The 16,408-nt window shown below is 37.3% G+C and overlaps 1 protein-coding gene across 1 annotated transcript; it reads left to right on the top strand.

Annotated features, from left to right (window-relative positions):
- LOC113227640 (GDP-Man:Man(3)GlcNAc(2)-PP-Dol alpha-1,2-mannosyltransferase) lies at nt 1–15,342 on the top strand. The gene is made up of 9 exons (XM_026460601.1): nt 1–107; nt 2,444–2,671; nt 3,743–3,975; nt 6,991–7,208; nt 8,329–8,451; nt 8,584–8,745; nt 9,978–10,176; nt 11,921–12,116; nt 13,999–15,342. The coding sequence occupies exons 1-9, from the start codon at nt 88–90 to the stop codon at nt 14,078–14,080; spliced, it is 1,461 nt and encodes a 486-aa protein (XP_026316386.1). The 5' UTR covers nt 1–87; the 3' UTR covers nt 14,081–15,342.
- Nucleotides 15,343–16,408: the final 1,066 nt, after the last annotated feature.

The following is a 16,408-nucleotide window of genomic DNA, read 5'->3' as shown; positions in this document are numbered from 1 at the left end:
TATAATTAATATAGCGGTATCACGTGTTTCAGCCAAGCTCATAGAAGTAAGAATTGCCGTAAATGTGAAATTTTTGCTATTTTCACAATGTTTTGGATATGTTTCACGTGAGTACAGTTTATGCTGTCTAAAACATTCTGTGAAATTGTAACTATACACCACACTCGACAAATAGTTGTTGTTTATTCAGCTTGTGTTAAGATCACTAGCATATTATCTCTGTACAACGCTGATACAAATTCTGTATGTATGCATATTAAACGTTTTAAAACATGTTGAGTGTGTGCGTTATTATTATGATATTGAATGTTCGAAAACATTATTGAAAATGTCTCAAACTAAGCAAAACTGCATCAACGTAACTCCCAAATAATCAACCTCCTAAGGCCCAGCAAACTACATTAGGAGATGTGCTGAATGTCCAATGTACATCAAAATGTACTAAATATATGCAAGTATTAAGCATGCCCGTGGTAGGCAAATGGTTTGGCCTACCACCTCTCAAGCAGACGTTGTGGGTTCAAATCTGGGCCTCTGAGTGTTTCGGAATTTATGTGCAAAATTTAATTTGAAATTTATTATCACTTTTCGATGAAGGAAACCATCCATGAAACCTGCACAATGAAGAAGGTTCACAACCCTCGGAAAACTTGTGAAATCTGCCGTCCATTAACTAAAATGTGGCTAAGTGACAAATGGTCAAATATCCGTTTTAAATAGCAAAAAATAGTGCACAACATTCTCTTTTATAATTAGTTAACGTGTTCGACTTGTGAGAACTTATGTTAACAATGCATAGCCGAAATATCATTAAATAATTTCAATGTTCTAAAACTGGGTTATGGTTTTTTGTGATATCTCTAAGTTCCTAAGTAAGTACCTAAGTTCTTACTGTTAGGCAACTTTTTATCCTCTGGACGGTGTTGAGACAACACACCCTTACACCTTATGACAGTGGCTCTGATAGGCGAAATTGCATAGTGGCCTCTTGTGACCGACTGAGGACTGCCTTTAGCCACAGATTTTTCTGTTTCCTTGGATATTTTCTTTACAATAAACTCCATCGAGAGCTTCACATTTTTGGGTTGAATAATTTCGAATGTAAGAAGAGGTTGGCAAACTGGTTGCAAAAATTAAATTATGATGATACGGAAAAGTTGCTTCATCCAATAGTCTGAATCAAACTTAATGTTCCGTTACTGGTACACACACTTACATGCACACACACGCACACATGTATCCAAATCACACACACCCAAACACACTCGCGCGCACACAAATACACACACACACACAGGTATTCCAAATTACACACAACCAAAAACACACACACAGCGCGTGCACATAAAAGAATTATCTCGAAGGTTTTGCTGCTACCGTAACTTATTTATTTATTTATTTTTTCTCTCATACATATAATTTGTGGTTGGTATATGTATACTTAGTAACATATGTTTCATTTGCAAGGGTTGGGGCCTGGTGACTTGTAGCACAGGTGTTAAGCCTATAGCAAGCACCAGCTCCTACAAAATACTGTTCTAAAATTACTAAGATTGATTATGTACTTCTTATTTGTTGTTGTATTTTGTGGAGAAATAAAAAGTATTATTATTATTATTATTATCTCAAAAAAATATTTTCACACTCAGTCACATTTTAGTTAGCGGACAGCAGAATTTTCCTACTGGCATTGGGCCATATTGGTGGACTATGGCCTAAATACTAACCTGAGGGGAGAACCGAGCCGAGTGGAATGTGTAAATGGGTTAATGATGATGATTAGGCTTGTATAGTTCATGAACTGTGAACTATTATGTATATGTTCCCAGCACTGGGCAAGTTGAATTACTTTGTCGTGCTCAGTCTTTTTAGTTCAGTAGTGAACTATGAACTGCTTGCATTGATAGTTCACCTGTTTTTTATTCAGTAGGAATAGTGTGACGGGATAATTAGCTTTCTTTCACTGCTTTTAGTACAAGTTCAAGTAAGATGCTCAACTGAACGTTGCCAGATCGTTTTTGGTCTCTAATACGTACATTATGTATTTATGTAAACTTGTAATAAAGTAAGTGTACATATTTTTTGTTAGGTATGTTTTATCTAAAAAAAAAATTCGAAAATGCGTACCCTGTATAATATGAAATCATTGTAATGTACTTTATTTCATTATTGTTTTGTAAAAAAGGGGCACATGTAATGATCAGGCACAATTCTAGCATATGGATTTGTATGAACGACTTATTTTTTAGATACTTTACGGTCATGTATAATGGTAAATTTGAATGCAACGTTTTTATTGTAGTGTACATACACTGAACGTCTATGAGGTCTTTGGAATAATGTTGAACTGAACATATTATGTACATTTTGATTACATGGGGTCTTAGGAGGATAAATAAATATTTGTATCAAACTACAGTATAACAATGAATTTGTTTTTCAGGCTTCTTATAGTAATACCCCTCATTCTGGTCATATTTATCCTATTGACGGCCTTTATAGTAGTTCCATTTGCGTTCATCTTTGCGTCATGGTACATGCGGATATATGAGCGCAAGCTGCAACGGAGGAAAACGGATGGAGCCAATGTGGCATTTTTTCATCCATATTGCAATGCGGGCGGGGGAGGGGAACGAGTTTTGTGGGTTGCGATAAAAGCTCTCTTGGTCAGGTAAGATAGTTTTTTTAATTAAGGCCACACTACTCTAGACATGTGGTCCACTTTATGTCATTCACAGTTTAATAAGTCCGCCATTTGTACTATTTTGTTCGCAATAAAGTTTAAATAAATGAAAAAATGAAAAATAAATTAAACTGTTCTTAAATAGCCCCACACAAAATAGCTCATAATGCTAACTGTTGACCTGAGGTTGTCATTGTACGGACAACGGCACATCAGACTACACATTTTTGTTCGAAAATCGCCTCCAGTGCAACAGAACAATATAAGTCAACGTGTAGCTTGATGACCTGGCGTGTGTACATACATTGGCTGACAATGAATTTGAATTGTGCTTAAAGTTATTGGTAAGGTAGTCTAGCCCATCCAAGTCATTATACTTAATAGGTTGGACAATACTAAATTATTGATAATTAATATTGACCTACAAACAAATTTGTTAATAGGTCAATGATAATTAAGGTAAATTTTTAAGTTTAAAATATGTGCATAACATTTATAAATAAACACACTTCACCCTCTTTTCTCATTGGGGTAGGCAGAAAGAGCCTGCCTCTTGCTACAATCACATATCATTCACATCATCAACATGCATCAATCCATATCATACACACTCATTGTTAGGGTCACCTTAGAACTGACCTTTCTTTACGAGATCCTCAGTTTGGTCATATTACATTTTGTTGCCTTCAGAACTCAACAGCTTGTCCGCTCACACTTGACTTATGAATCTATTACATCGTCTTCGTCATTCATCGTCTCTACATCTCTGAACTACCTAAGTATGTATATAACACAAGAAAATAATTTAAATAAATTAAAAAACAAATTCCCAAACAATGATTTCGATACGACGGCCTCAGTGGTAGAAACCACTCACCGGTTTTCACGGTGTCGCCACCTCGTCAGGTCCCAGGTTCGATTCCAGGCCAGGAAAATGAACAAATAAACTTTTCTCTATTGTCTTGGGATATGGGGGTTTGTGGTACCGTTGTTGTTTCCAATTTATATAATACAAGTGCTTTAGTTACTTTATTATAAAAAAATATTTCTCATTTTCAGATACCCTGATATAAACATATATATCTACACAGTAGAAATAGCAGAACCCCAGACTATTCTGGATAAAGCCCAGAATCAATTCAATGTGAAAGTGGAACCAAGCAGAGTGAACTTTGTCCGTTTATCTTTATGCAAGACCATTGAGGCGAAATCATATCCATATTTTACTTTGCTGATGCAAAGCTTGGGATCCATGGTGCTCGGAATGGAAGCCCTTCTAAAACTCAATCCCGGTTTGTAGTTTTTATTGATGAATAAATATTAGTGAGCTGTCTTGCCAAACAAATGTAGTACGCGCACACATATGGTGGAATAGGGGTCTGATTTACCACCTCTTAAGCAGGGGCCGTGGATTCGAATCCAGAATCGCACCTCTGAGTTTTACGAATCTTTTTGGTGAAGGAAAACTTCGTGATAAAAGTTGCACGTCGAAAAAGGTTCACAACACTCAGAGAACGTGTGAAGACCCCCAAAACCGCATTGAGCCAACGTGGCGACCTATGGCCGTAACCTTCGCTTGAGAGGAACCCCGTGCCCAGCGGGGGGACATATAAATGGGTTGATGATGATGATGGGCTACAGCAATTTCTAAAAGTGCATTCTTATCTTCATATTTTTCAATTTAACGGTTGTTTCTCAAAATCAAGAATCATTTAAATAAATTTACTTGCCTGAGAAGAATGAGCAAACTCTAACAGGGATTGCTCTTTTCAAATACCTAAGCTTAAATGCTTCGAATCAAATTTGTATAGAATCTAGGCTCTGTTGTCTTTCTATACATCTAACATTCTAACTGAAAAGTCATATAGGACTACGCTTCAATTTTGTAATATGACTTTTCGTATGAATACTTTTCATGTATCTATGTTTTAAACTTAGGAAATGATAATTTTAATATAAATGTTCTGGAATCTTGTTGTAAAAACGAGTACAATTCTCCACAAAAGAATCGTTTACCTTAGTTAAACGAATTCTATACAGGGTAGTGCATAATAACCATATAATTTATCTGATTTTTGTGTTTATTCATAGTCCTCTGTTTCACGATCACGATGGACGTACAATATTAACAGACAAAAATTTACACACTAATTTTATGTTCTGTGTTGTGATGTATATAATTCATTTTTGTCATAATAAAGGTTACGATAATTAACGTTGTAGGTGACATGTATGTATGGTATCCATATTTGTTTTGTACTGCATTTCAAGTAGCGTGTAATTCCCAATGAGGACGATTTCTCTCAATACCGTATTAAACTTGCAAATCAATTTAATGTGTTAATATCTTTCCACTCTTGATTGTCATTTGAATTATGCAAAATTTATAACGGTAATGTATATATTTTCAATTTACTACACATTTACATTTTTTAAATAATACTAAGTGACGGGGCGAACAAGTCGTGCGCCTGATGGTGAGCGACACTTGTTCATAATCAACTAAACAATAAACTGTTGCAGTGCGACTCAGAGCTTTAGGTAAAGAAGTGTGGAAAGACAACAAGAGTCTAGATTCCAGACAATTATGATTCAAAGTGTATTTTATTTTATTCCATAGCATTTAAGATTATTTGAAAAGAGCAATTGCTAGAGTTTCTTGCTCGTTCTTCTCAGGGAGGTCAGCGTAGTGAAAAAGCAGTAGGTTAAAAATTGACGTTTTCAAGTTTTCAAGTGTAAAAATTTTACCTATGGAATGAGTGACTGTATGACTTTGACTTTAAATCGCAAAGATTTGAGGGGCAGGTTAGTGCACCAGTCACCCTGAGACATAAGTTGACATGTCTCATGGGTCAGTCATTCCAGCAGCGCCCTTTTGAAATCGAAACGCAGTAATTTATTTATTTATTTATTCGTGGAAAACCAACAGCTTAACAACAAATTAAAAACATCAACCAATTAAAGGTTTTCGCTTATAATTATATAATGACTTAACAATGAGCACTTAGAAAGTGGTCACAGCAGATACAATGAATATGTAACAAATACATTTAAAAAACAAATATATTTACAACAACAAACAAAACAAACAAATATGTAGCGGACTGTATCAAATGGGTGAAGGGATGGGTGCTAACAACGAGTGAGCAAGACCAAGCAAATCGATACCTCCAATGAACACTACGCCATCTTTATTTTTTGGTCATCTTCTGTTATTTTTGTAAACAGCCATATTTATTTGCCTTAGTAAGTATGGCTGCTTAATATAAATATAATCTTAATTGTGCTTCCCGAATTTTGTGAAAAAAAGAAACAAGAACAAAAAAAAACGAATTTTGTAAAAAAAAGAAACAAAAAACAAAATAAAAACAGAACAGGTCTAAAAATTAAGTTGGCTTAGTGTTCATTGAAGGTATCGAAATGTACTTACAGTTTATTAATATTTTTGGAAAACACGTTGTCACAAAGCAAAACCTCACAAAAGTCAAGAAATCACGCCAATCACGTTTAAATTTAGAATTTAAGTAGAAAACTAAAACTTAAAGAGACTATTATAAAATATATAGAAAAAGATTTGTAGCGATTCGCTACATCTTGTATATATGTATATATATGTAATGTAAATTATATATATTATATATATATCCCAATACCTGCGCCACGAAATGATCGCCCATTAAACAAACGCGTCCACAAGTTTACGCTTTAATGAGTTCGAATTAGAATTGAATATGTCAATATTAAGTTCACTTCTGCTCGACACATCGTTCAAATTCTTGCAAGCCCCATAAAGAAAACTGTTTTGTCTGTATTTAGTCCTCGCCGTGGGAACTGCAACAGGACGGTAGTATCTCATGGAACGCATAGGTATATTAAATACAATACTACTCAGTAATTAGGGACAGTCGACATCACCGTTTATGATGTTTAACAAATACACTAAATCAGCAATATTCCGGCGGGTAATAAGAGGCAATATGTGTTGATCCATACAAGGACGTAGATATTCGATTGAATTAAAAGACTTTCCCATTTTATAACATAAGTATTTCATAAATGTTTCCTGGACTCGTTCAACTCTGTCTACATAAATTTGATAACATGGATTCCAAATTTGGGAGCCATATTCCAATTTACTACGGACATACGCACCATACAGTATTCGGAGAGTTTTAGGTCTTGAGAAACTGACTGAATTCCGTATTATGAATCCAAGTGGACTGAAACTAAAATATGAAATCTTCATAAAACTGTGCATATTATTCAATGAGGATAATCAACCTTATTAATTATGTTTGGCTTTTCAGATATCTTCATAGATACAACCGGGTTTGCATTTACTTACCCCATATTCCGGTACTTGGCGCAGTGCCCGGTGGGCTGCTATGTGCACTACCCGACGATCACAGCGGCGATGATGCGCCGCGTCAAACACCGCATCGTCAGCTACAACAACGCCAGCGTCATCGCCAGGAACCCCGTCTTTACTTGGATCAAGTTACTTTATTATAAACTGTTTGGATGGGTAAGAATATAGCCATTCAGTGACAGAAAAACTCCTTGTGAATTAGTTCATCCAGGGAAGTACTGCCACCTTACCTATTTCTGTCGCCAAACAGTAATGTGAGCATTACTGCGTTCCGGTTTCGAAGGGTAAGCGTGCTGGTGAAATTACAGGCACATGAGACTTGTCAACTTATGTCTCAGGGTGACGGGCGCAGTGGCAGTGTCCCTTAGATCTTTGCGATTTAAAGCTCTGAGTGGCACTGCAACTGTTATGGATAGGCGTGTCGCTTACCAGCAGGCGCACGATCTGTTCATCCCGTCACTTGGTATTATAAAAAAAAACTTGCCAAAGTCAATATCATTTAATAAGCGGATACATTTCGGGGAGTGTGCGCAGGAACTTTTCAATTTGGTTCCGCCCTCACCGTTCCTCCTTCGGTCGACTAGAAGGTCCGGAGCACTCCATTCTTATGTCGTTGATATTCCACCTATTCGCACTAAGCGCTTTGCCTCCTCCTTTCTGATGCGTACGGCAAAGGAATGGAATGCTCTACCGGCATCTGTATTTCCCGAAAAGTACAATTTGGGGCTATTCAAGGCTAGAGTGAATAGGCATTTTTTAGGCAAACGCGTCCCATCGTCGGTCACATCATCGCTTAACATCAGGTGAGATTGTGGCCAAGCGTGTGTCTATTATATATATATATAAAAAAAAAAGCACGCTCTTTGAATAAATGTCGAGGATTGTGCCACGGACGTGGCGTCGTCCTTTTCTTATTTTCACTTTGTCATTCTAAGAATGATTCCTTATTTTGATTTTAAGCATTATGAATATTTTTTACGGGCACTGCCACTGCACCACTCACTCTGAGACATAGGTTGACAAGTACCATGTGTCTGTAAATTCACCAGTAAACCAGTAAACCCTGCAGTAATGCTCATATCACCGCTTGGCAACAGAAATAGATATGGTGGCAGTACTTCACTGGACAAATTCCAAACTCACAGGAGAAATAAATATAGGCCATACAAATATTTCTCCCGGTCCGGGAATTGAACCCGGGACCTCTGCGTGACAGTCGGGCCCTGGAGGCAGTTAAAATTCACCTTGGTGAATCAGCTTATGCAATTGTGTCCAGATGTATGGTATTGCTGGGCGCTGCGCACACGTCGTTATGGTGAACGGCACCTGGACAGAGGACCACATCAACGAGCTGTGGCGTATGCCCTTTAGCACACACCGTGTCTATCCACCTTGCGAGGTAATTATAAAGCGGTCTAATCTTGAAGGAATACGAGAAAAATGTCGATTGTGACTAGTTTAGTATATATTGATTTCACTCGTATATACTCCATACATTATACGCAGATCCTCATATTACTTCCTATGTCAGGTATCCGAGCTAAAACAGCTGCGGTCGCTGGTGAAAGAATCGGACCCCATCCGTATCCTGTCTGTGGCGCAGTTCCGTCCAGAGAAGGACCACCCGCTGATGCTGCAGGCAATGTACGAGCTCAGGAACTTGCTAATCAAGAATGAGCTGCTGTGGAACAAGGTACACAAGTTTTATATCGAAGATTTTGTTTATCTGTCCAAGAAAGTAACTTTGTTTTATAATATCAAGTGACGGGACCAACAAGTCGTGCGCGTGATGATAAGCTACTCGCCTGTCCATAACAGTTTCAGTGCCACTCAGAGCTGTAAATCACATAGATCTCAGGGGCTCTGACACTACGCCTGTCACCCTGAAACATAAGTTGACAAGTTCCATCTGCCTGTAATTTCACCAGCACCCTTACTTTTCAAAATCGGAGCTCAGCAAAAATATCTTAAAAGTTTAATGATGACCAGGAATATGTCAACCGTAGCTGGCACGACAAGGCACTGGTGCGAGAGCATAGCAGTATCTCGCGCTGTATGTCGCTCTCGTGCTAGTCGCGTCCTGTCGTGCTAGCCGTACTGGATCTCAGTGCTTTGCACATCTACAAGTGCCAAATTTTAAACTTAAACAATGGTGCGATGGTTTTGGTGAAACAATATTAAAACTACAATTTTTTTCATGATGTCCAAAGTATTTACATTTTTTGTTTTCTATAATGTGATAACCAGTGATCGGAATTAAGGCCGTTGATTCCTAAACTAAAGAATAACATGGACATTCCCTTCTAAAAATCCCAGGACTTCTTGGAACTGATTATATTTGAATATGCCTGTTATTTAATGATATTTGAGTACATTGGCGACAAATTATTATTTCCTATTAAGTATTTGCTACACATTATTGTCATAAAAAAATAATATTGTATTTGTGTTTATATAGGTACTTACGTATTTAAATACTTTATCCATTTAAAAAATAAACATGAGACTACCTATATTTTGGAAAGATTAGAAATTTTGTACGCATTGATGACGAAATATCCATACTAAGAAAATGTTTATACTTTAGGTAGATTACTCCCTCCATTCCAATCATTCGTAATAAATGACAGTTAATTCAAAAGTTGCATAGAATTACAAGTAACGTTTTAAACGTTTAATTTCTTTAATTTTTATTTATAATTTCGTCAATGCTAGTTTTTTTTTTTCAATCTTCTTATTGTGTCGATGGCATACTATATTATCGCGGCTAAAAACTTAACCGCGCTAATCACTCAAGCTATCATTTTGTCAATACAAAAGCGCATTTCACGCAGCAAGCAACCGAATTGTAGGTAAATAAGCATCTGATTATCAGACCACTAGTTACCACCGCTCTGTTCGCAATAGCATTTGTTTTTTGTTCAGATAAAACTAGTCCTTGTGGGGTCCTGCCGGAACGCTGAAGATGAAGAACGGGTGAAGAACCTGAAGGACCTCGCGAAGCATCTGTCTTTGGAAAACAGCGTCGAGTTCGTTGTGAACGCGTCATACGCGCGGCTGCTGCAGCTCTACCAGACTTCCACCATCGGCATTCACGCGATGTGGAACGAGCACTTTGGGATTAGTAAGCGATGTTTAAGTCATTTTTTTTATACACAATAGACACACGCTTGGCCATAACCTCATCTGATGTTAAGCGATGTTGTAACCGACGACGGTACGCTATTGTCCGTGAATAGCCCTAAATTGTACTTTTCAGGAAACACAGATGTAGTGTAGTCCATTTCAATCCATTATGCAGGAAACGTAAAGAAACCGGATTTGGATGAAATTCGAATGCAATCACTCAATAAATGGAATAAGTAACACTTTCACGTATATTTTGAAGATTTTTACTTGATATCTCATCACTTTTTCCAACAATGTTCATTTCAACAACATATTAAATTTGTATTTGAAAAATGTTAGTCCAAAAGATGACCAGGGTATGGTTGCATAGTCTGTATGAAAATGAATCATCGGTTCATTAATTTAATATGGGTTTAGTAATGGATTAGTAAATCGAAAAATAAAGAAAAATGAAAGAATGTTTCGTTTAGGTAAAATTAGCTCTTTTTTTGTAATAACTAATTATAATAAAAGTCACATTCACAGTATTTATTATTTTTTTGGAGGAAATAAATTTATCAGAATAATCAATCAACAATATAATGAGTAACAGAATTATTACAACATCATTCAACTTAGCTAATCTCGCTGCTCCCTCACGAATCCACGTTCTTACAAATTAAAAATCAGTGTTGCCATTATTTAGACTTTAATCTTCACAAATTACTCTGACCATCAAACCTAACACTCGACAATCCTAACGCCGTGCATGTCCTCATGCACATAACATAAGTGACTGGACGAACAAGTCGTGCGCCTGATGGTAAGCGACACGCCTGTCCATAACATTGCAGTACCATTCAGACCTTAAATCTCAAAGATATTAGGGGCACTGCCACTGCTCCTGAGACTTTAGTTGTCAAGTTCCACGTGCCTGTAATTTCACCAGCACCCTTCAAAACCGGAACGCAGTAATGCCAGGGCTTTGTCACTCGCTCAAGGTTACGTGATAAGTGCCTACTGCCGAGTGCGCCGACGTCGGCGAAAGCGCTTATACAAATCTTTCATTTGTGAGCATTCGGTTCTGCACGACTGCACACGGTGGGCAACGTTATTCTCACCTCTCTGAGCGCGTGCTTAGCTTAGGTTCCTTTTTCTTCGTAGTGAGCGCCTGGTTGGTTGTTATAACGTAGGTATTTTCTTTTTTTTTTTTTTTTTCAAATAGTATACATTTTACAGAAGTCTTTTTCCCGCCAAACTAAAGACAGTTTGTTGGTGAGCAAGCTCTAACACAATTATAGATCTACTTAATGATTAACTGAATACCTAGCAGTGAGAACGTAAGACTTCTCATGTAGGTCAGACTTACTTATTAAACAAAACAACAATAACAATTACAATAATATATAAGAAATTCAAGTTCCTCCTTACAGCACCAAAATATTATTAATATTATTACATCATTACATATACGAGGTACTACATATTTATTTAGCCCCCGCCCATAGCCTTAAGTTGTACGAAGTTATTTTCGCGAGCCCTTTTGGTTCGATTTTGTACGCGAGGGATGTTACATAGTAACTGATGGTAGGCTACACACCTGTTTTCACAGTTGCCTCAGAGCTTTAAATCGCAAAGATTCGAGGGGCACTGCCTGTGCGCCCGTCACCCTGGGAACGTGCCTGTAATTTGACAGCGCCCTTAGCATGGCAGTAGTAGGTAGGACGGCAGTAGCTAACTGTGCCGGACGCTGGCCGCAGGCGTGGTGGAGTGCATGGCGGCGGGGCTGGTGGTGATCGCGCACCGCTCGGGCGGGCCGCGCCGCGACGTGGTGGAGACGGCGCCCGCGTCGCGCACCGGCTTCCTGGCCGCCGAGCCCGACGAGTACGCGCGCGCCGTGCTGGAGGTGCTGGCGCTGGAGCCCGCGGAGCGCCGCCGCATCGTCTCCGCCGCCAGGTAGGCTCTTCCTCTTTAGTTCTCCACTGTACTTACCGGTCCCTTCTATAATATACAGACTGTTTTTTTAATGGGACAAATCCGAAAGCATAGAAATTTTTTAAATTAGATACTAGAGTTAAGCAGCAGTAGAGCTCCAACTGTTTGTCGACTTACGTCTCAGGATGTCGGGCGCAGTGACAGTGCGTCTCGGATCTTTGCGATTTAAAGCTCTGAGTGGCACTGCAACTGTTGTGGACAGGCGTGTAGCTTAAGATCAGGCGGACGACTTATTCGTCCCGTCACTTGATATTATACAAAAAAAAGGAAGAAAACTAAGACTTCTTAGTAAGCATTTAGTCTTTTTTTGTGAAAACCATTTTCGCGTAGTCAAGTAGAGTTGTCCGTAAAAATGAATAAAATTGATTTAAAAATATTTCATGAAATTTGACCAACTTCTGGTGTCCTGATCTTTTCCTTCCCGTACAATGAAATTATCCCTTCACGAAACTGAATTGATTAGCACTAAAAAAATCTTGATCAATTTTATCATTTTATGGACCACTCACGCTTGGCCAAAATTATTTACACAAAAAAACACTTAATGGTTTGTAAGGTAGTTTCCTTGTATCTTTTATGGTTTCGGATTACCCCATACTATCCCACTTGAAAAAAACACTACGTATATACATATTATACATTTGTAAAAACAAATAACCAGAAACTTGAAATTTACGAAGCGAGGAATAAAAGATGGAAGACTATCATAAATCAAATCATGGGTCGATTCAAAACCTTAAGGTAACTCAGTTGTAGACCGATTTCTGATTATTCGAAACCAAACCGACAACACAAATGACATCACACCCGTACGATTATTCGAACTTCCCGACCGGCAAAGGCTACAAACGTTATTCAAAACACAGTTATCGAATGAAAGTTACCGAACGTCCTATTGTTGACAAACCGACACATCCGAAGAACAGAGTCCGATGTGATTATATAACGAAAAAAGAATAAGTACGTTAAGATAATAATTTCGTTATTCAAACTAAGGCCTACTGTAAGGTGTTTAGAGAATTTATATATCTTATTTCGTTTCGGAAATATAATATCGAACAACACTCGATCTGACATCCACAGCGAAGAAGAACGACCGAAACGTACTATGTCCTGAGAACGAGTAGTCTTGCACATAGATCTTTGTTCTACGGATGAGTCGAAACCAAGAATGTAATATGGAAACATCTTATTATTTTAAATAAAGTGTGGATTTTGTTCAATTTTATTAATTTATTTTAATGCATTCCTATAATCTATTTCACCGCCTAACTCCGTAAACGTTGTTGGATAACGATATCGTATCCTATTTAACACGAAATGCTCTTGAATAGGTCGGAAAGCGCCCTCTGATTCGAGAACGATATATCCAATCGAACCAATGCAAGTTTTGAATCGGGGTCCTGGTAGGGCAGCTGAAAACTTAATTACAATTGGTTAATTACATTGTAACAATAATGACATTGACACCTGATCTGTCAATATATTTTTCATGACATTGACGACTAGTCAATTAGCCAAAAAATTACATAAAAAATCTGTTCCGTTCCCATTTACGTTACATAGTGTTAAAAATCCTTAAACATTTTCTGTAAATTGCAGGTTTAAAAAAAATTGTTTTTAATTCAGAATTTCTACATTTTGAGAGCTCTATAAAAAACCAACTGATGACTTGGTTAAATGGAACAACTTTTTTCTTCGCTAGATCTTTAAATCAATAATAATAACAAAGTAGTGGAATATTTTCACGAAAAATCGGTCAACATCGTGGTAAAATCATCATGATGTTCGATAAAAATAAATATACATCAAATGCTTCAATTTTCGTTTTATTTCATTTCAGAGCGTCTGTGGACCGTTTTTCCACGACGGAGTTCGAGAAGGCATTCCTTCGCGCGGCTGAACCACTGTTCAAAACACCTTGAGTAATGTTATCAATTAACTTAAAATATACAAGATGCTTCTTTTAAAAACTACACGAATACTAAGATGAATTAAAGATAGCTGAAAGAGAGTTAAGATATGGACCTTGAACGGCACAAAAGGACTCTTGAGGTTGGATCACATTTAATAGCACGCTTTATTAACACCGCGTCTTTATTCAACTCTCTTCTAGCAGCCGTATTTGACATTTATGTTGTAACTGTGTGAGAATTACGATGTTACTAAAATATGTCCCTTATTTGTAGGTAAGCAAATTACATTGTGGAAACCATAGAACAATAAATATAGTAGAAGTGCTTAGTTAGCGTCTGACGTGTGCCAATTATAGGTCTCGAAAAACTTATCTGAGCTCAGTCTGCCATTTTCGTTTTGTATGGTATGGTTGTGTCATACTTTCGTGCAAATTCTCTAAAATCCTTATTGTGCTGTTGGAGTGTAAAAATGATTGCCGCACCAAAAGTATTACCCATGTTGGTATTTCATGTCATCGGAAACTCTTATCTTATTTTAACTGTGTATATTTTTTCCGAAATATTTTTTTTTTGTTACAAGAAACGGAAGTAAAGCTTACCCCCGCAATATGGTCGCTTCTTGTTTGGAGAACTAAATTAATAACTTCAATTCGTCGTCGTTCAGCAATGAACCGCTAGATGGCAGCACATTGATTGAAATTTCAATATAATATCAAAACGTCGTAACTTGCAATAATAGGTATCGATGGTATAGAACTTTCAGCGATATGTCAATAGGGTAAAGTTTAAATTATATTAACAATCCAGAATTTATTAGTTCTTTTTAAATCTTAATTTGAAACTACGTCCAATCAATATCAAGATTGTGTAGTGTTGCAAATTAACAATGTGTGAGTTTTGGCGACATCGGTTCTGTTACTAATCGAGGCGTAAGTCACTTCTATTGTTTTTTTTCTTCTGTGGTGGAAACCGTCACGTTCATTAAACTACTATTCATTCGTCAGGCAGATTCTAAGGGTTGCTCTTTGTAAATAGACTCTATACATTTCTTATGTGCAATATTTACTTCAATTTGAATAAATGTCATGTGTGCGGCTGTGACGTATGTAAAAGGATTCACTCAACTAATGTCACATCCGAATAAAGACGATGACGCTGATTTTCAGTGTATATTATGTAAATGGCCGTGATAGCCTAATAGTTCGACCTACTGCCTCTCAAGCAGAGGGTCGTGGGTTCGAATCCGGGCTCGCACCTCTGAGTTTCTAGGAATTTATGTGCGAAATTTATTTGAAATATATCATGAGCTTTTCGGTAAAGGAAAACATCATCATGAAACCTGCACGTCGAAGAAGATTCACAACCTTCGGAAAACGTGTCAAGGCCCCAACTCGCATTGGGCCAGCGTGGCGAACTATGGCCTAAACCTGAGAGAAGAGCCGTGCGCAGTAGTGAAACTTATAAATGGGTTGAAGATGAAGTTTTTTCCTTGTAATATTATTCAATATTGACCTGAAATTATTTTCCGAACTTTGACAAAATGCGTATCAATAGATGGCATTGTGTGTTACAATCTAATTTATAAATTAACGCTATCCATACTAATGGATAGATGGCGCTAATTCTAAAAATCTGTACATAAGCGCCATCTAGTTGATTTGTTTGTTATCACTACAAATTAGAGTAGCTTTGATAAATTGCAGCTCGACAATGTAATATAATGTCCCTTTGGGTTACTGGAATATGGTTATGATAAGAGGGCAGAATATTGATCTATAAAGCAAGTGGTTTTTTACTGGAACAAGTGCAAAAGTTAGAAATTGGTTTATTCAACGTGCGTTGAAGCATCACACTTTATCCACGAGTTGTGAACCTTCAACGTGCAGGTGTCATCACGATGTTTTCCTTTGACGTTAACAAGAGGTCCTAGAGTCCTAAGTACGTATCCCGTGGAGGCTTCTAGTGTCTTCCTAATCGGTAAGTGGCGGGCGTAATCGTAGTAAGTAGACTTCCGTCCGTAATGTCTGCCTACTTCGCTGTAAGACAACGTGACGATGTATGTATAGGAGGTTAATTGAAAAATTGTTATATACGAGTTCTGCGATATCATGCTGTATAATTGTTTTAAAATTGATTGTTATTTTATTTACTTCTGTTCCACTAGAGTTTAAGTACAATAAATTAAAGTTTTATCACTTTTATTTTGAATTTTTATTTATATATATATCGACGGAAAGCGATCTTGTCGTATCTCGAAAAATAGGACAAAAATAGAAAGTAAATTTTAAAGCATGATATATATAATCATGACTTGATGACTATCTACTAATTCAAATT

Source organism: Hyposmocoma kahamanoa, unplaced genomic scaffold (genome assembly GCF_003589595.1).
Source record: "Hyposmocoma kahamanoa isolate Upper Pololo Valley unplaced genomic scaffold, ASM358959v1 212, whole genome shotgun sequence".
Classification (NCBI taxonomy): Eukaryota; Metazoa; Arthropoda; class Insecta; order Lepidoptera; family Cosmopterigidae; genus Hyposmocoma; species Hyposmocoma kahamanoa.
This window is presented reverse-complemented; position numbering and strand designations above follow the sequence as displayed.